This window comes from Peromyscus leucopus, chromosome 14 (genome assembly GCF_004664715.2).
Source record: "Peromyscus leucopus breed LL Stock chromosome 14, UCI_PerLeu_2.1, whole genome shotgun sequence".
NCBI classification, from domain to species: domain Eukaryota; kingdom Metazoa; phylum Chordata; class Mammalia; order Rodentia; family Cricetidae; genus Peromyscus; species Peromyscus leucopus.
The window spans coordinates 41,447,422-41,469,094 of record NC_051075.1 but is presented as its reverse complement, the minus strand read 5'-3'; the positions used below and the strand labels follow the sequence as shown (position 1 = coordinate 41,469,094).

The 21,673-nt window shown below is 47.6% G+C and overlaps 1 protein-coding gene across 1 annotated transcript in view; it reads right to left on the bottom strand.

The window, feature by feature from the left end:
- The window catches only part of Prkch (protein kinase C eta), a 210,271-nt gene that overhangs the window by 60,257 nt on the left and 128,341 nt on the right, over window positions 1-21,673 (bottom strand). The window contains exons 8-10 of the mRNA XM_028858102.2: window positions 20,739-20,882; window positions 20,374-20,547; window positions 3,115-3,269 (exon numbers count right to left, since the gene is read on the bottom strand). Of these exons, the coding sequence (XP_028713935.1) occupies window positions 3,115-3,269; window positions 20,374-20,547; window positions 20,739-20,882 (473 nt within the window). The remainder of the gene's footprint in view (window positions 1-3,114; window positions 3,270-20,373; window positions 20,548-20,738; window positions 20,883-21,673) is intronic.

Genomic DNA, 21,673 nt, shown 5'->3' with positions numbered 1-21,673 from the left:
AGGACTTTGTCGGACAGCAGACTTTGCAACCAAAAGCACAAAGGCAGAGCCTTCTGCAGCTGCACCTCCCAGGACCCAGGCTTAAAGGGTGAATGCACCCGAGAGTCAGGGTGAGCACACAAGCTGTAAAACACAGACGTATGATCAGCCTGTCTTCTGATCTACCCACAGGTATAGTCACTGAAAGGAGAGAAACTCATGCCGGAGAGAGTGCTTCATCTTCTTCCTAAGGTTCTGATTGATGATGACTTGCCAATAGTACCACCTTTACAGTTTGCTGGAAAATAAGCCACACACATCCAGGGATAAAGCCTCCAAAACCAACCAACCAACCAACCAACCAACCAACCAACCAACCAACTAACCAACCATCCATCCAATCAACCAACCAACCAACCATCCATCCATCCAACTAACCAACCAACCAGTCAACCAGCCAACCAACCAACCATCCATCCATCCATCCATCCATCCACCCATCCAACCAACCAACCGACTAACTGACCGACTGACCAATAACTTTATTTAGACAGCTCAGAGGAAGCTTCTAGAGAGGGCATTTCAGTTTTTATAAAGGCCATCTTGGGACACACATGATAAAGGGACATGTCTGAAGTTCCTAAGTTTCTTATTAGATTCCTGAATCCAATTCACACTCTCCAGATATGCCCTTGACTGTGTGTGAATTCCAAGGACTTGGCTTTCAGAGCCTCACCTTTAAGTCTCTGGCACCAGTCAGGAGCCCGATGGAATTAAAGCATCCCATGGAACAAATCCACAAGGCAAAAATAGCACTTGAATCTATCCTGATTAAATGCTTTCCCTTCAAAGTCAGCCATATCAGTTAGAAGCTAATGAACATGAGGATCTGAGTTTGAGAATAAATGAAAATCAGAATTGAGTTGGAAATTAGAATTGAGTGACAGATAAAAGAAAATGGAAGAAAACCAGTATGTGGATGGATACTGCCTCACCAGAAACACCATCAGCCACAAAGCCTATGCTCTATAAGCCTATTCTCACAAAGCAAATGGAAGTAAGTGTGACATTCAACCTGGAAGAGCAAGCTTGTGCTTGTATCAATGTGGGGTGCCATGTAAGGAAAGGCCCCAGGGAGTCAGGCCACCTGACTTTAAGCCTCACTCCCCTTCCCTATTTCTGCTTTAATTTTCACAATTAACAGTTATTCTGACACTATCAGGAGAATAAGACACCGGCCTCCTAGTGGTATCTTCAATCTTCAAGATTCTCCTGAACAGAGAAGGTAGCAGAAGAGTTAGGCAGGGTTTGAAATCTCAGTTCAGCACCTGCTAGTAGCCTGGTTATTACATCTCTCCAAGAATTATTTGTCTAAACAACAGAGATGGCCATAATGTTAAGGAGAAGGGACACTTGTAGGTAACATGTTGATCCTGGAACAAGTATTCCAAGAAGGGAGGTCATTATTCCTAAAAAGTAAATGTAGGAAAGTCTCTCTTTGGGATAAGCAGGGTAGAGATAGGCGACTCATAGAGTATATTTTGCCAGGTGGTGGTGGCACACACCTTTAATCGCAGGGATCAGGAGGCAGAGGCAAGCAGATCTCTGTGAGTTCGAGGCCAGCCTGCTCTACAGAGCGAGTTCCAGGACAGTCAGGACTGTTGCACAGAGAAACCCTGTCTTGGGCATGGGGGAGGGGAGTGCATTTCAACCAGAAAGCTCTTTGCTTTAGTATTCAGGGTCCTACCATAAAACATAGATTCCCCCCACACACACACACAAAAGCAATAACTGCGTCACCAGAAGAGAACAGGTGTGTTCGCTAGGTTCCTTTCTGTTGCTGCAGCAAAGTGAACATGGGGCTAGAGCAGTAGCTGACAGCTTACAACCTGATCTGAAGATAGGAGGCAGAAGAGCGGGAGGATGGAGCCTGGGCCTGGTGTGGGCTTTTGAATAATCAAAGCCCATCTCCAGCAACTCACCTCCTCCAACAAGGCCACACCTCCTAGCCCTCCCTAAGCGGTTTCACCAACTTGGAACCACACATTGAAACACGAGCCTATGGGGGCCATTCTCATTCTAACCACCACAGCTATGGTTCACTGAAACAGGGAATATGAGGTAGCAGGAACTGAAGATGTCCAGTCCCATCACATCCACAGGGAAAATGAATGCGCACATGCTAACTCACGCTTATCCTTACTTTCTTCTCTTTTATAGAATCTGGGACCCAAACTCAGAGAACAGTGCTGCACACTTGCGCGCCAGGTCTTCCCACATCAGTTAATGTGACTGAGACAATTCTCCACAGGCTAATCTAATCTAGACAATGTCTCATTGAGACTCCTTTTTCAGATGCTTCTTGTGATTCTAGATTGTGTCAAGCGGATCACTACAACTTGCCATCGCATGCGGCAATCGAGTTATAACATGATTTAAAGAGTGAGAGGTTTCGGACCACAGGTGGAAGGAAATATCAACATGAACACACCCCGGCACTCACTAGCTCTTCCATTTCTTACGTTACCCACCATCTCTCTGATTTATGCTTCATTGGATAGCCATTGAAAACACCAATCAGATTTTGAGTCCATTCAAATGACAGCCTATTAAGGTCCAAAGATTGTATCATGAAATGTAATCAAACACTGTTGGGAGACTACACATGACTAATACCATCAGCCCCACTCCATAGGTTTAGCTGTGGACTGGCAAACCTATCTCCTCCAACTTTAATGCCATTACAGCTACTTCCAGCAACAGTCAAGACACACTGCTTTGCTCACTTGCAGAATCCGAAAATAGAATGGGTCCACATTGACCAACTCACTTCAAACATTAGAATGGAAAAAGGGAAAGCAGCAATGAATCCAGCACTTTCCAGGGCTTGGCTACCACAGCAAAAGCTGCCTGAGCCAATCCATGAATATTAATCTCCCTGGGATTCAAACAGGCTGAACATTTCAGTTCAGAGACAGAGAGCTCATCTCTGCGTTAACTCGAATGAATACGTGGGCCTTCTGTGGATGTCATTGCTAACGTCTTTAGTTGATGATAACAAGAAAGGGAAGGCAGGGCCCAATGAGGAGCCAGGCAGGGGGTGAATCCGAAGAGGCACCCAGCACGCACACTCACCGGTAGATGATGCCTTTCTCGTGCAGGAACATGAGTGCAGAGATGATCTCCGCAGCATAGAAACGAGCTCGGGCTTCATCAAAGCGACGGGACTTTTGAATGTGGAACATCAGGTCCCCTCCGTTCACAAACTCCATGACGAAGAATAGACGATCCTAGATGAAACATGTGGGGATTGATTAGCCTACTGTTTGCTCATCAGCATTGTGCTCCCTGGAAGAGACATCGTCCTCAAGACATGCAGACTGCTGCCTGTGAGCAGAGAGTAGAGGATGGTCCTGTGGGGTCAGGTCCTCGGTCGCATAGGCAAGGATGGCATGGAAATCCCCTTTAAGTAGTTCCATGCAACCTTGACTTTCTACATACGCCAAGCATCAAGAGACCTTGGTTCTCTTTCCAGCCTGATACATGAAAGATCCCAAAAGGAAAAGAGAGCATGGGCATTAAGTCCTCTGGTAAACATCTTCATTGGAGCATACAGGGTTATTCAGAGAGTAAAGGACACTGGGCAGGGTGCTTCATTTTTCACAAATGAGCAGAAAATATACAAAGAAAAAGGGTAAACTCCTTTAGAGAACTCAGGCTAATGAAGCTCAGTTGACAATCTCTGTTAGAAATACCTCCATCATATCGGAAGTGGACATAAAGCCCACCGGAGGTCCCCTGGGGCAGTCACTCTCACCAGGCAGGGAAAATGGATTCCTAACAAAGCTTCCTCTGCTGAAGCCTAGGGACTAGACAAGCCATGCACCGAGGACTTGGACCATAAGACGGCTTCGTGACAGCAAGGTCCATCTAGCAAGCAATTGCTGAGACACATAGGGTAAAAGGCTTGTGTCTAAGGACCTCTACCATCAGTGGGTCCCCTCACTTCCTTCCCTGAGCACTGAATGGGGTGCCCAACAAAGAAGCCCATAGACACAAAGCAGATATGGTTTCCCCTTAGAAAGGCTGGTGCAAGAAACACAGGGTTCTTAAAACATAAACAGCAAATCTACACATTCTGGTAAAGCTGTGGCGGAAGTGGTGGAGGAAGCGGGGGACATCTGACACCTGCGTGGGGGTTGGGGAGGTCCTGCGTGAGTCAAGGCCCGCAGGTGAGGTCCAGCCTTCAGAGATGGCGCTGCCCTTTCTGGGGGTAGGAATGTGGGCAGTCACTGTATGGGCAAACTGGTGTTTTATCAAAGGATGTATACATGCAAGAACCAGCCTTTACTTGGGGGTTTGAGATGCCACCGATTTAGCTCCGGGTGGCTGGGCTGAACCATGGCAGGGAGTCTGGCTTGGCCTCACTTGCCAAGGTATTGCCTAGCACATCAAGCTGAGCTCTATCAGGGCGGAGTGACCCGTGATTTCCCACTTCCTGTAGTAAGTAAAACCTCAATCAGAAGGGGAGGGAATCAACTCTGTGTGTGTGTGTGTGTGTGTGTGTGTGTGTGTGTGTGTGTGTGTGCAAACGACGTCTGTTTCTATCAGCTAGAAGCATGAAGTTAGGAGTGAGAACAAAAGGGAAAAGTTCATAAAAATAAAAATTTAAAAACCACCACCAACTCAGCTCTTCAGGTTTCCCAATAGCCCAAGGGAAGACTAAACAAATATAGCAAGCCCTGTGACTAAGCTAAGGGCCCTCATTTGAGTCTGAGTGGCAGAGGGAGAGGCAGAACGGGGTGGATGGGTTCAGATGAGCAATGGCTGTCCCGCATTCCATGGGCAGGAGTCCGGTGGGTGGGCCATGTTAGCAAATGTCTGGAGAGGGTTGGGATCTTTAGATTTGAAACCGAGGATGTTTTGTTCAAGGTCCTTGCTTCTTTCCACCCAGAGTCTCGCTCCTATTATAGGCCAGGCACCAACCTAGAATACAGGGTACCATTCACAGCTCCCGGGGCTGCAATCAGCTCTCAAAGGAGGGAGAGAGGAAAAGCCAGATTGAGGAGAGGTAACTGGGATGAAAAGAAATCAAGAGCCACCCTCGCAAAGACCTCAAGTCACGTGACGAAGTGCAAAACTGTATTTGCCAACCAACAACATGTTTTGCTTGCTTTTATTTATTTTTTTTTAACTGCAAAGAAACCTCTAGAGACCTGAACTTTTACTGACTCTGTTCTAAAATGTCTACTAGGAGAGAGGGTCCCACTATCGTCTCTCCAAGATTGCCGTGGCAGAGGAGGAAGAAAATGACAAGTCTCCACTATTTACAAAGAGTTCTGTATTCGAGGTTCTGAAAGGAAGCAGGTGATGACCTCTTGCCTACAACTTCCCTTGGCATCCATGTTGGTCAAGAACTAGTCCCAAGTTACTTGCCCAATGCCCTGTGCTGTGAAACAAGATGAAGTCCTTTCGGGGAACCCTGCAACAGGGAGGGACCGTGTGATGGATTAAGGTGGCTGTGAGTCACTTCTAGGGCAGGGAGAGCTCTGCTAATCCCACCCAGGCAGAGACAGGAGTCTTCTGTAACCAAAATCTGTACACACAGCCAGTTGAGGACTCCTAACACCCCATTTCCTAGAAGCTGAGCCCTAGCCTTGGCACAGCTTGCTTCACCTGTGGCTTTGGCTCCTGTAGGGCAGATTTGCCCTGACCTGTGGGCTAGGAAACCCAAGATCCAGGAGACTGGCTGAGCTTCAGTTCCAAAGCCAAGCCCTTTGTCTACACTGTGCGCGCCTCTCTCTGGTCTCTGATTCAACTAACCACAGATGCAAGCCATCAGCATGGGATGATGAACACCTGGGGGAATAAACGCAACTCAGAAATCCCTTTGTCCCCACACCCTGCATTAGTTACAGGCACAGAGTTCAAGGAGCTGGTACATGGCAACAATAAAATTTCTGTCGTCATCTGCCCTGGTTCCATTAACCCACTGAGGCCTGAGCCAGCTTTCTGCCCTGGCTCTCTGGGGCATATCCCCTAAACTGGCAGTGGCAGTCAGAAGGAGACACTTCTTAGAGTTCTCTTTATAGGTTGCTCCTGGAAGTTGAAAATGACATGCAGCTAGATGAGGCGAGGGTTGGCTACAGGGTAGAGCTCCACTAAGACGGGACAAGTAACAAAATGATTGTATGTAAGGGCCACGAGGACAACTGCTGTACCTCCCGCACATGACTACTTGGAAGGAGCCCACTTTCCCACAGTCTCTTCCCCAGAACATTCAAACTGAAATGAAGAGTTTTTATTCAATCTGAGCTGTGTGTAAGAACTGAGGAAATATGACTCAGGGAGCTGAGGCTGCCTCTGTGGTGTACACATGAAATTCCTCAGTATAATAGAGTGGTACAAACCCGGATGGATGCATGGAGGGATGGACAGATGGGTCAATGCAAGGTAAATAAACAAAGCCAGGGAGAGCGAGATTAGAAGGAGGTCACCAGGGTTCCTTGTGTCTTTCCAGTTTTAGGTCCATCTGGGCGGTCTGGTCAACCCCTAGTCCTGGATACCACGATGCCTCTTGAATTTGTGAATCTATCTTTAGTTCTTTCCTTGTATAGCCTCGGGTAAATTTTCTGTAGCTTCTAGGAAATTTTTAAGTAAAATGCATACAAATTTTTAAGGAGCAAGAAGCTTCCTGTTTTAAAATCTAGAACAACAATGCCTATATCAACAGTGATCATGGAAGGTTAAGCAGGAGCAAAGAGCCCATGCCAGGCCCTTTCAAGAGAATCCTAACAACAGAACTTATTAGTAGACGATAAAGCTAAATCCAGGAGATACTGTGCCCAGTGCCAAGTCCTTGGTGTCACTAACAGGATGCTGCCCAGGGATTACACCTGAGGTGTGGACCCAGGATTCTCAGCAGGCACAGGCAGCTCCTGTGGACTATGTTCTCATATTCTCCCTCCCTTTCTGGAATTCTCTCTCTCTCTCCTTCCTTCTCTCAACTCGATTTGTGAAATGGGCTTGACAAGATGACTAGACTCAATGCTCACAAGGACTAACTGTGTTAGGCTAAGAGTTTTAACTAGGATTTGACCTACAGGAGATGCTCAAAACACGACAGCAGCTCTCATTATTATCACCCCATTATTATAACCATCCCGCTACAGCTTCAGCCACCATGACCCCGTGGCTAGAACTGCAGCAGCTATTCGTTATATACAACACACACACACACACACACACACACACACACACACACACACACGGGGGAGGGGGAGCAATGTGCAAACTAATAAAAGTTGCAATGGCTCCCTGACTTCCAGTGTAGGACAAGAATCTAGACCATCCTAGTCTGGTGTGGCTACTCATGCCTATAATTTCAGCTCTTGCAAGGCAGAAGACTCAGGAGTTCAAGGCCAGCCTTAGCTACATAGCTAGTTTAAGGCCAACCCCAAGTCTAGCAGATCTAAAGAAATGAAAGTCCCCTCACTCCCCAAGCCCAGCTGTTGCGGTACAGAAGCATTTCCTAATGCCACATGGCAATGACCTTGGCGAGGTAAGGACTTTTCATTCTAGGAATTATTTTTAAGGAGTCACAAAGCTGGGTTAACCAAAAAGACACCAATCCAGCACTCAGCTCTGTTCAGTTTCCTAATTTTCTAACATTAACTAAGGATTCTGGTTCTCAGCTTTATGGATTTTAAAACACTGTGATTGGGAAACAGAGGTGATGCCCTGTGGACTGCAGTGTGCTACTGAAGACTTTGCAGTCTTGGTAATCTTCTTCCCCTTCTGCAGCATTTACTCATTCTTATAACCACAGCAAGAAAGATTTTTCTATGTTGAAAACTAGACTCCGTAATCCTTCTGATTTACAAATATGTTTTATTTGCAGATAAGTTGTTTGGGGAATGAAATGTTTTAGTAAGAAACAGTCACGGCACATTGGCCACAGTGAAGATGGAGGAAAAATAATTCAAAGAATAGCAATTACATTTATGGTTATGAATAATTTAGCTGGTGATTCAAGGCACTGTTGAACTGGAAGCCCTATCTACACTCATCAAATTCTCAGAACTGCTGGGGGGTATTTCTGTATGAATAGCAAGCCCCATATTGAAAACTCCAGAGTGCTATTAAGAGCTGTAGGCAAGAAGGGCATCTCTGGGGGGCACAGACGGCACCGTGCTGAATGGCTCCCAGGTCGCACTGTTTCATTATTTTTTCCTGACCGAGTCGTCAGCTGGGTGAATAGAGAGTTCACATCAACAGGAAGCAGTTACTGACGTCAAAGAGGTCATGGTGGAAAGCACCCTTGTGAGGAAATCTGATTGCACCACGCTCCAACTGGAAACCACTTGAATTTAACCACATAAAGAATGATTGCAAAGGCTTCACAGAAGCAACAGTGAGATGGAGTCTAATGACTTTATTCTGTTTTTCATCATCCTGCACACGCTATAAGATGCCAGGGATTAATTCACTCACTCAGTAACCCTCTTGTCAGGCCCTGGAGTCAAGGTACTTCTTACCTGAACAGACTCATCTTTGGTAAGATGGATTCTTATGCCTCTACTGTAGCAAACAGATCCTGGAACCTGGACTCTGAACCTGGAGGGATTCACAACCCCGGAGGCAAGGACTTGTTACAGCTATGTCTTATAATGAATCCTGACTAGCCCGAGTGCCAGATGAGGGCAATACCTTGACAGGATCTAGAACCCTCTAGAAGACAAACTTGTGAGCGACTTTCTAGATTAGGTCAATTGACATGGGCAGGCTCACCCTAAATGTGGGTGGCACCACCCCACAGACTGGGGTCCCCAGCTGTATAAAATGGAGAAAGCAAGCTGGGTGCTAGTGTTTATCTCGGTCTCCTGGCTGTGCATGCCATGTGACCAGCTGCTTCCGGTTCCTGCTGTCATGACTTCCCCCAAGTGCTGGACTGTACCTCCAAGCTGTGAGCCAAAACAAACCCATCCTTAGGTTGCTTCCATCAGGTCATTTGCCACAGCCAGAGGAAAGTAATGAAGAGCACAGCTCTCCTATGATGATGGACAGTTGGGATAAACAGAGCGGAAGCACTGTTCAGGGAGAGGATGCTGTTAAGACTATAGGAAAACCCCAGACAAGTGGATGGAGCTAAGACTGGCCCCCCGCAAAAGCTGTAAAATGAAGAACAGGAATGCCCACTACTTTCTGCCAGATCCAAGAAACGCCTCCAAGTTTGGTGGCCTGACTTCTTAGCATTTGCGTCTCTTCCTGTGAAAGCACTTACAGGCCTTCCTTCCGCCTGCTCCCCACCCATCTCTGCCCTGGTGTGGACCTACCCTCTGCAGCTCCCCTCTCTTCTGTCTCCACACACAGGGAGTGGAGACTTTTCTATTGCAGCTTCTACTAGATCAAGAGGCCGTGGAACCGCAATCTCCCACCGGAACTGTTTTCCTGCATTCTCCCAGTGCGGTTCCTCAGAGTGCACTCTCCCCAAGCTCCCCAGTGGTTGGAACCACAGCCACCCCTCACAGGCACCATCTTGCCAGTTCACTATGGAGATCACTGCCTGGGGCCAAAAAGAAAACCACAGCTTTGCTCTCCCTCAAAACACACTCACATTGTCATTAGCAAGTATTTCCATATCTTTGGAAAATTTGGGAAATCTTTCTAGAGGTTTGATTATCGGTTTGTGACATCTGGCCTGGTGTGCCCTGTACAGGACAAGGTCCTGACTCACAGACAGGCCTCCCAGGCGGGCCTCAGTGGAGATGGGAGCTTCCATAAAAAGCACTGGCTCGATGCCTTGTCGATAACGTGAAAGGATAGCGGTTAAATACCGAAACAAGAGAAGCGCTGGATGTCCCCCACTCTGTGTTTGGCACAACCCACTTAAAACTCACACTCAGGGAACTCGTATGTGGCTCCTCGGTGCCCTAGGCATCCCCCAGCTCTGCCTTGTTGTGCAGCAGACTTCTAAGCTAAGAAGAGACAGCAGAGCACTAGTCAGGTCCTCACTCACACCGAACAAACACTGCACACTTTTGCTGTCCCCCAGTTAATCATATTGGGGTGTGTGTGTGTGTGTGTGTGTGTGTGTGTGTGTGTGTGTGTATTCATGCGGGTGTGGGCAGGTGCATGCCATGGCCTCTATGTGGAGGTCAGAGGAAAGCTTATAGGAATCAATTCTCTCCTTCCTCCGTGCGGGTTCCAGGACTGGACTTGGGTAGGGGGGCTGGGTGGTCAGCGCCTTTACCCACTGAGCCATCTCGCTGGCCCCTGTACTCTTGTATAAGGACAATATGACCCACTTCACTTTCTCTGTAGGAAACAGCCTTTTAGCCCGCATGACTAGAGTCTGAGACAGATGATTGGACGGTCGTGGGAGACCACAGTTTTCAGCCAAGGCAGATTCCTCAAGGAATACCTGGCAATAACCCAAGGGCACGGCTGACAGCTAGTCAATGGCTAGCAAGGATCATGCTGGATGGCCTGCAATGCACAGGACAGCCCTCCGAGAGAGGCTTATCCCACCGTGTGTTAAAAGAGGTCACACAACATGGCACTGTACAAGGAAGAGGATCGTATTTACGGCTCACTGCAAACGATAACAGTTCACCGGCCCTGAGACGGGTCATGTGATAGGGGATGTGCTCTGGGCAACGTGAAAAGGAACTTTCTCTGCAGATCTGTCCTAAAGCCCAAATAAAGAGGGGCTAATCAGGTAAACATCAGGCCCACATTCTATAGGCTTCAGAAGAGAAACTTGAACCAAGATGTAGCCCAACTCTACTTTATTAGCTGGGTTTCGTGATTGCGTCTAACTCGCCCTAAGCGGCTTTTACCATGCATAGATGGAGGTCAGTACAGACAGAAGCTGTGGACATTGGCTCATTCCTACTTCATGTTTCCTCAGAAAATACCCAAGAGAACGTGGTTCTGCGCTCCCAGGGGAGGGAGGGAATGAATGGAGCAGAAAAAGGCCAGAGCAAGTGGCTTCCCAAGGAACAAGGCAAAGAAATGGAAAAAACGGGTATGGTTGGAAGCAGAGGCGGCCAAATGGCACTCCTGTTTTGATGGGGAACTATATGCTACATCATTTTAACCTTTAAAATGTCGTCCACCTTGAGGATGGAGTAAAGGAGCTCTGGACAGAGTTCCAGCACTCCTGAGAGACGGTTGATGACAGGGCAGAAGTGGATAGGGAGGGATGGGCTCTTCTGCTGAATGAGCAGACTGCAAGCTGGAAGCCTCCCCCGGAAGGGAAGCAGGGACGCCCTGGCAGGCCCTGCAGGGAAGAAAGGGCATCCTGCTCTCTCTAGTCCACAGGAATACGGCAGCCAGACAGGGCAGTGCTAACTGACCACAGAAAGCAGGAAAGGGAGCCTCAGGGAAGAGTGGGACAGTGGGACTTGATGGCTTCTGAGGTTCTGTGGCAGTAGACAGGGAGGCACACAAATGTCCCCGTGGCCTGGAGCGGGAGATGTCAGTGGGAGAAGACCACGCAAACATCTAGGTGAGCAGGGAAGCCAGCTAGGCCAGCCACGCTTCCCATTCTGCCTCCCGACGTGAACCTGTACATTAATAGCAGTTCGGCACCAATCACTAGCCAGAGGCGATGTGGGGCTTGAATCAGCCCTCCCTAGTAATCATCATCAGATCCCAAATTCACTCCAGTGTCCTTAAAAATAAGCACGCACTGGACATGCAAATACAGCTTTAAATACCCCTACACTCCCTTCCTAGCAGGTGGCTATATAGAGCTTGACCAGAGTGGGAATTAAGAATAGCCTCCCATGGCTGGCTGGCCGCCTGCTGAGTCTACCCACATAAGACAGCTTCAGACCCACAGCTTCCTAGGCCAGCTACACGGAGGCAGAGGCCGCTCTTCTTTGTGTCCTGCTGTGTCCTCAGGGCTAAGTCCGGGCTTCCTGTCACAGGCGCTCCATAGTCATGGTCTAAATGCTTTACCACCTTGTGCCACAAGCTAACGTGCAGCAAGGCTGTCTCGACTCATGAGAAGCACTGGCTGTTTCTGGGGCCCAGGAGAGACAGGCACAACCTAGTTCCAACCAGTGATCTGGAGTAGTTACAAGAAACTCAAGTATATCAAAACTAGAACACATTACAGCCTATGGTTTCTGCCCAAGAAGGTCGGGTTTGTTTATTTATTTATTTATTTATTTATTTATTTATTTATTTATTTATTTATTTTTACAACTGCCTAACTGTCTCCAGGGTGGGATGGACTCACTCCAGCTACAGACATAGCTTCAGACCCTGTCTGGGCAGCCATGCCAGTCAAGGTGGGAGCCTACCCAACCTCCCAGAGACTATGTGCAGGCAATGCAGAAACTAGGGTGTTAGTTGATTTGGGTCTTATAGCTACCCTGGTTGAACTTTTGCAGAAAGCCTGACACATGGGTCAGAGCTTCCCCAGGATCCAGAGTTCAAGGTCAGCTATCCACACTTACCACATGAACTCAGCCTCCCGCCACCACTCATGTGTGCCAGTCTACCTCCAGACCAAGAGGAAGGACTGACTTTTCACCAGACCGCCTCCTTTCTGGTCCGGGAGCCAGCCTTGGCACTTGCCACCGTTGAAGACAGGGGATTGGTAACTTGACTCACTGTGGTAAGCGAAAACCGTAACTACGCAATCACCAGCTCCAACACTTCCAGTCACTGTGAGCACACGTGGCCGAGGCTAACTCTGGTGAAGACTAGGGACATCAAGGGAAATGCCACACAGTGCCACAAAACATCTTTCCAGATGTGAAAAAGCTGGGGCTGCTTACCCTCTAGGTTGTCAGTGTTGGTGAGAGCCATAAACAAGCCAGTTAGAGTTAAGCAATCTCAACAACAATGGTTTGCAGATTGAGTATCCTGCAGACCTAGCCAGAGACAGAGGCAGAGGAACAGCTTGACCTTCTCACTCTTTTTTCCCCCTTTCATGTTCAAGACCCTGATTACCAACAGGAAGTCCAAGACCTGGTAGCCTGAGAGGACAGAAGCCCAAATCCCATGCCTGAAGGTGGCCCCCTGCACGCTGTCCCCAGAGGCTGTCAGTTGGGGAGGTCAGTCAATCACACAGCATGGTCCAGACATCCTAACCTGGTCTGTGGACCTGTCTCCATAGCTACCAACCTAAAAGAAAGATGAAACACGCTGATGGGCTGGGAGCAAACAGAGATGGGAAACACCAATACCGTGTTCTAGTTTGCTTTCTATTTCCATCTGAGCCAAAGGCAAATGACAACAAATGACCCATAAGCTGACCAAATGGCATGTGAAGTAGTTATTGCTCACGGAAAGGAGGAAACCTAGTTCCGGAGAGATCAGAGGAAATATCCTTAGGTGCTTCACAAAAAGCCAGAGAACACATATGGCGGAAGAACACAGTTTTATATCCTTCTCAGACGTAGACACTGCAGAGAGGGGAGATTTCTCACCACACTGTAATAGACACAACACAGAGCTGCATAATCCAGTCAAGACTGCACATACTGGCTCTTGCTTTGTGAACCCAGGACAAACTGTTTAACCTCGGTGGACCTCAGCTATCCAAACTGTTACAAGGATGAAAAATCTTCACCTTCCAGGATTGTTTTGAGTATTAGAAGATATTTTGCCCAACAGGTATTTACTGAACAGCAGTTACTTTCTGAGGCAGCAGTGATGAGTAGAAGCATCCAGAATGGATGTCGGTGAACTTCCAGCTTCTGCATTTCACCTATCCTGCAGAACTGGCACATTTAAGACTCCAAGACTGATCCAGGCATGCTGAAGCTAACAGGGGCCTCCTCAGACGCTCATCACCTTTGTCTCTTCTTCTTCTCTCCTAACCTGCCACCCTGGGGTCTCTTCTCCTTGCCCAGGACAGCACAGCATCAGAGCATGAGGAACGGACGCCATGACAGGAGCTGAGTGTGCCTCCTTCCTAATCCAGCTGCTCGCAGCAGCTCAGGATGCACCAGGACTGGCCAGGCTGCTCAGAGCAGACTGGGCCCTGGCTAATCTACCCCTGCCCTGTGTATGCAGCCACGCCCCACTCGAGACCCCTTCCAGAGGTTTCCTGCCCACTAGGAAGGATGGACATATTTTTGGATGGAGGTGCCTAACTGATTAAAATAGAAAACAAGGAATTTCTTAAAAACACTGGGCGCTGGGAAAAATGAGAGACTGAACTTTAACTCAAGGTTCTGATGCTATCACCAGCCCGAAAAAGGGGATGAGAGAATAACTCCCTTCTCACATTTGCATACACTGCTTTACTAATAACTATGAGACAAGAGAAAAATACGGAGAAAGCAATGCTTCCTGGCCCTCGTGTTGCCGAGTGACTTCCCTAACATACTTGGAATCTGCTGAGGGCGTCCTGTGCCTGTGTGCACAGACCCTAAACAATCTCACTTCAGAAATGGGGCCTTGGCTGTGCTGACCCGCAGATGAGGAACAGCGGGTCCCTCTGGGGGGCCAGGAGCTCCATCTGCAGGGCTGACCCAGGAAGGCCAGCAGGCCCAACTCTCTGAGGAAACCTACTGCAGAGAGCCAGATCTCTCCCTCCCTGCTCTGGGAGCCTCTGTGGTTCACAGCCACCAGAGAAGCTGATAGAGACAGGGCTAAACCCCTAAGGAGCGAGGAGGGACCTCAGTGCAGCCCTCGAGGTCCCAGGGGATGGGCACAGGGTGCCCTGTGTTTTCCCACCAGAACCCCTGCTCTGAAACTGGGTCTCTCTCTGGACAAAGACTAACGCATCTGACCAATATTGACTCTGCCACCCCCCCTTCCTGCCCTTTCTGTCTTCAGTGTTCCCCCCTCCCCTCCCCTTACCCCCAGCCTCTCCCTCTGGCTGGCCTCTTATCTCCACCTATTTGGCTCTTGAAAGCTCAGTAGCTCGGTTCTCCCTCCCCGGCCTCAGCCGAGCTCCTTCTACTCAGGTGGTAAGCAGGAGGAAGGCAGTGGGGGTCTCCATTCCAGGCCATAAATGCCAAAAGGCTGACAGCCACGAAAGAAGATGAAAGGACCCGGAAGTGAATAACTTCAAAGGACTGAGGAGTGAAGCATGCACTGGATTTGAGACCTAGGTCCCTAGTGACCAGTGCTCTCCTCACTAAATAATGCCTTATTCTCGCTATCTCGGCTGTTTCAAACAAAAACCTAACACATATTTGAAAAAGTATGCCCTTCCGCAGCAACCCTACCATTCAACCGTAGTCCTGGTGAGATCTTTGGCATCATTTCCCGCTGGTGCATTTGTGGGGAACGAGAGCCAGCTCCCCGTCTTTATCAGAACTTGATGGGGATACGTTCGCTCATCTTTGTAAATTCTGTATTCTTTCCTGGAAACTTCTAGTTCCGTAGTTTCCTAAAAGTGTTGGGTTTGGAGGGAGTGTTTTGATATTTTCATGTTTCCTTGAATGACCAACAAAGCAAAGACAGTAACTGTATCTATCCTATGGGATGACAACGAGGTGCCATCAATCATACATGCCAGATGCTTATGACAATATCTGATACAAAGTACTTTTTTGTTTTTTTTAACTGACCAGCAGGGTCTGGAACTCATGAACTCCAATGATGCTACCTCACAGGCCCTGTCTGGGACTACAGGTATGTGCCATCAGACCTAGAAGGAAATCCTCTTCCATTAGTACATTATTAAAGTGTACTCCCTTTGCTAAAAGCTCAGGTTGTTTCAACTTAACTCAAATGGTAAGAAAGTAAACAACTCCAAAAATCTAAAACAGAGAAAAGGACCTAAATAGACATTTCTCAAAAGAAGAACTATAAATGGTCAACAGATGCATGAAACAAAAAAGCTTGCCACCACTAACCATCAGAGAAATGCAAATTGAAGCCACGCTGGGATATCACCTCTTCCCTGCCAGAACTTCTATTAACAGGATGCAAGGCACTGGATGCCGGCAAGAGTGAGGAGGAAAATGGACCGTGCACACTGATGGCCCAGGACTGTGGGTCAGTCAACCACTGTCCAAAACTATATGATGATACCTCGAAAATTAAAATGGAACATGCATATGATCCAACCATTCCATTAGCTCGGTGTATATCCAAGGAAAAAGAAGTCAGCATATTGAAGAGAGAACTGCATGCTCCGCTCACTGCAGCATTATTGATGGTATGGATGAATGGACAAAGCTATGGATGAATGGACACAGAAAATGTGGGGTAGACGTACAATGAAATGTCACTCAACCTTAAAACAGGAGGAGACCCTGTCATTTGTGGCAACACAGATGGAGCTGGAGAAGATTAAGAGAAATAAACCAGGCACAGAAAAATCAAATCTAAAAAACTCCCATGAGCAGAGAAAGCAATGATGGGTACCAGGGCTGAGGGTGGGATGCTGAGGGTGGGATGACTGAGGAGCTGTCAATCAAAAAATATTAGCCATGGACTAATCATATATATTAACCATCTTTAAAAATTAAGTGTCTTTAAAAAGCATTTAGTGTGTGTGTGTGTGTGTGTGTGTGTGTGTGTGTGTGTGTGTGTGTGTGTGTGTGTGTGTATGTATGCCACAGCAGATGTGTGGAGATCAGAGGACAACGTCACAGAATCAGTTCTCTCCTTCTACTATGTAGGTCCCAGGGATCAATTTCAGGTGCCAGGCTCAGCAACAAGCGCCTTTACCCACCACATCTTGCTGCCCCAAATTAACCATCCTTATGTACATCCATCTCATCCTCACACTGTTTCTGTTAGTTAAGACAATGAAAAATAAAACCAGTAGATCCAACAGCTTTCACAAGTCTCGATAAAGGTTATTATTCTCCAAGTGTTAGAAAGCATGATGTTATCAGAAGGTTTGAGAATCCTAACTTATTTCTACCCTTATAAATGATAATATTTATGGAGAGATTTGGGCAGAGAAGTTTATGGATTCCTAAACCTATGCAGAAAACTTGATAAAGTAGCTAGTATTTGAAATTTGCTTTTTGTTTTCTTTTTTGGCAAGAACAGAAGGAGTTCCCACTTCATGGTTTCTATGTGGGGAGCTCTGGGATGGTTGCCTCTGGTGTGGGGAAGTGGGTGTTCATCACAGAGTAACCTCAGCATTTAAGAAGAAGTTTCATGTTTTTATCCACTAGAGCATTGGCAACCTGCTGATCAGCCTCACCTTTGAACCCTGAGAAGTCTCTTTATCTCCTCATGGGATCCTCACAGAGGCCTCACTCTCCTCCTGTGACCAGGACTGGAGGCTTTGACAACACACTCAGGCCATTTAGACACAGGAACACCGAGAAGAACTCCGGTCATTAGTCCTGACAGCTCTGCAGGTGAACGCTTCAGCAGCTGGTGGGCCGACACTCATGGGCGGTGCGAGACCACACATGACCCATGCATGGGTCAGAGTCAGCCTGACCTACACTTGAACCATGGCTCCACCACTACCAGCCCAAGAGTCTCTTAGGGAGCTCCCTCCTCATCTGGGCTTCAGCGATAGGGAGTCTACAGGGCCACAAGGGACGTCACATTCTTGAACAAAGACCCTCCCAGTGAAATGGCATTTGGCAGACAGCTTGAAGGTGGGGAACTCCCATGCCCTACCTGGGCTCACTGCTGAGCTCTTGAGAGGAGAGGCCAACAGTCAGCACCTGACTTCTCAGTTGAGAGGCCCTGGCTTGCAGAATCAAGTAGCTAGAGTCATCCAACTTTGCCATTCCTTGTAGTGACTAGCATTTTCAGTCCTTTATAGTTGGTGTTACAGTGACTAGGGGTAGAACCCTGAGGATGCCCTGCAGGTGGAAGTTCAGCTCCGACTCCCCAGAATCCCCAGAGATCCATGTGTGGAACTCGTTTGTTTCTTGGTCTCCATTACTCTTTTCATCCTCTAACCTGGAGGTCAGGAGCATTCCCCTTGGTCTTTGTTTTGGAGACAGCACTGTGATCCACACCCTTTAAAAAAGCTCCACAGTGTCACTGTTCTGGTGGAGAAATCAAGACCACTTTGCAGTCACGACTGCCACCTTGTGGCCAAACATCAGACCTTCACTGGGAAAGGGCCACCAATGCTAATGAAGACTTCAGTGGCTAAGTGAGGAATCCCTGTGCCCTCTAAAATTGTATTACCACATGGGGTCACGGCACAGATTAAATAAGATGGCAGACACCAAGCTATCAGAGCAATGCTTGGAAGGCTGACCATAAAATGTTAGGCACCTTTAACTATGATGGAGGAGGGCACAAGTGGACTCCATCCAAATTTTAAATAATATGCCACGTAGAACTGCTCTATAAAGATGAAAAGATAAAAGTACAAGGGGGCTTGTTTCAAGATGGGTTGAAATAAAAGACCAGGTAAGTAATTAACCATAAATAAATAAATTATATATTATATGCAGTAAGTTTATATATATATATACATATACATATATGTATATATGTGTGTATATACATGCTAAGGTCTAAATATATAGTGTTGTGTGGTCTGGCTGTCCTTGAAACCACAAAGATCTGCCTGCCCAAGCATCCTGAGTGCTGGAATTAATGGCATACTCCACCATGCCTGGCATAGTATGTTCTTAACATAAAATAATATACAGCTACTAAAAACGAAGCAGCTAGATGTATGCAAATATGAAACAATTTCCAAGATTACTGTTACTGTGTTTAAAAATGAGTGCGATCATAGTCAAAGTATAGTACTGTTTTTCTATTTTTAAAATTATTTTCTGTGTATGGGTGTTTTGCTTGCATTTATGTCTGTGTATTACATGCATGCCTGGGACCTGCAGAGGCCAGAAGAGGGCATCGGTATCCCTGGCACTGGAGTTACAGACAGTTGTTAGGCATCCTGTGGATGCTGGGAATTGAACCTGGGTCCTCTGGGAGAGCAACCAGTGCTCTTAGCTGCTGAGCAAGCAGCCTCTCCCGCGCCGCTTGTGTTTTTTAAAGGGAGGTGTGCATATAATGTGCATATGCTTTTATGTGCCAAAAATTTCCTTGAAAGGCTTCTTGTGACTGTGAGGACCAAGACGCTTGGAGGATGCTGGTGGATGCGTGTGCTGCCTAGTGTAAGGAGATCACAACCTGGCCTGTCATACCTCCACTTCAGTTTCTTCTGTGTCTTTCTGCTGCATTCCACAGCCTGGTCCTGCTTTCCTGGGCGGCTCCTCCTCCACTCAGGCCCTCCTCAGCTTCAGAGTCTCACACTGTACGGAGCTTTGTTCACACCTGATGCTCCGCCTCAGCCCTAGGTCTGTGGGAGCTGTTTACTCACTGTGGGGAGCGCTCTCCTTGCCAACAAATTCAAAGCCTCATTTCTGGCCTCAGCTTAGCTGTTAATTGCCATCTCCAGTCAAGTGAGATGCCCCGTGTGTTCCCACAGCACCTCAGGTTCCCTGATGGTAGCACAGCCGAGGGACATGCCTGGGGTTCAGTCTCCCAGGCAGCAGGAAAATTCTGACTCATCTGTTGGAACCCTTCACAGAGGTCACCTTCCCTCTTTGCTGATAAGAGAAACCCAGGTATGGACCCAACTCTAAAAAGGCAGCAGAGGGACCTGGCCCCGAGAATGGTCCCATTGGTGTAAGACAGTCATGATTCACTGGCTCATCTTGGTGAGGTATCTCCTCTCCCAGCTCCTGCTGCTAAAAAAGATGGCCCAAGACTAAGAAAGGAGACTGGTCCATGCCACCCACTGGCCTCTGTTTTGGATGCTGTCCTGTCCCAGTGGGATGTGTAAAGGTGCAACAAATAGAGCCACCGAGTAGAAGACATTAGAGACATGTCCAACGGCGCTGGGCAAGAAATCCAACCCCAGGAGCCACCACCTGACTTTACACTGTGTGACTTAATAAGAACCATTGTTCAAATGAACCGAGACCACCCTGGTTTGTTTGTTTGTTTAAACTACCATTAGCTGGGCATTCTACTGATTACAGCAAAGAACATTCTGGGTTGCTACTCTTAACATCACAGGCAGAGTCCAATCCCACAACTAGTCCAAAGTAGCAGACAAAGGGTCTTTAAGACCTGGAGCAAAGTCTTGGGACGAATCAAGACAGGTGCTCTTTCTGCGTCCTTCTCACCTCTTTCACTCAGGGTCAAGCCTATCCAGAATATAGAAGAACCATAGCCAAATTCACCAAGAAAATCCATAACATTTTCTTTCCTCTTAGACTTCCATAACTTCTCTGCTGTAGGAAAATCCATGTGTGAAGGCCTTTTCAACATCAGGGCACACAACCCTTGAGGTGACCCTTCTATGGGACAGTACGAAGGAAGGGGTCTGCCCAGGTCATCAGAAGTGGCCAGTGTCTTGAGAGCCCGTTCCACACAACTTCCTGACATGGTCAACATCTCACTCTTGTCTCAAGCTCTTGAAGACAGGAGGCTGTGAGGTGGGAAGGGAGCACCAGTCATACTCACAGGAGTCTGAAAGCAGCAGAACAGCTGGGTGAGGAAGGGGTGGTTGCGGGCCAAGGACAGGATCCTCTTCTCAGTCATGGTGCACTCCACATCGTCATCCTGCAGGATCACGTCCTTCTTCAGCACCTTCACAGCGTACAGGTCCCCTGTTTCCTTTATCCTGGCGAGCATCACCTAGAGCGAAGCAGGAGCGAGCGTGAGGGCCACTTGGGGGTTGAGGGTGTGGGGTACACATGAGAAGGACCGGTGTGCACCCACATCCATACAGGTACACACACACACACACACACACACACACACACACACACACACATACACACAGCATGCTTGTTACTTCAATCCAGCCGATCAAAGCCCAGACTCACCTTCCCGAAGCTCCCCTTCCCCAGCACCCGGATGAACTCGAAGTTGTCGATGCCGAATCTGCTGGAAGGGTGGACACCGATCCCATTTCCTTCTTTGGAGCCCTCCTTTCCCTGCCGTCTTAGCGTCGATCTGGAAATGAGTTTCTGCAAGGAGGAGGAACGCAGATATTACTGTGAGCACCAGACTGGTCTGGAGAGGGAGACCATCCTAGCAGTGAGCAGCCTCAGCGTGTGGAGAAGTCAATCCTGGGCGGATGTTCTCCAACTCAAAAACCACCTCCCCATCTGGTCGGTCTGTATGCATGCACTGCTCTGTGGAGAATGCATCCAAGTTGGTGCAAAAATGAAGAAGCTAGCGTCCTAGGCTTGGTCCCTGTGGTTTCTTCTCCCATGGCTTCTCCACAGGGCAGCCAATTCCAGGAGAGCCACCTAGTGACCACTCCATGCAAAGGGTGGTTTTTGTGTTTGCTCAGAGAGTCTCCACAGCCAGACAGGAATGTGTGTCTTTAATACAAAAACTTAAATTATATAAAGAAAATTCAATGTAAAGTAGGAACAACAAGAATTACGATGGGTAAATGTTAAATATCTAAAACCTCACCAGCCTCCTCTCCGTACACATTTTTTAAAAAAAAACAATATACCAAGACATATATTTTCATACTGAATTTAAAAATATGACTCAATTATTGTCTTATTGCACACTGTTTTATTTTTCAATGGTCACACTTACTTTATACATCTTTGAATGCCTTTTGAGAACACAGGCTGCTTCTGGAAATATTTATTTTTATTATTTTTAAATGTGTATGTGTCCATGTGTGGTCATGTGCACATGTGTGGAGGTGTCATGGAGGCCAGAAGAGGGGTTTGGATCCACTGGAGTTGAAGTTAGGTTTGTGAACCACTGATATGGACTCTGGTCTTCTCAAGAA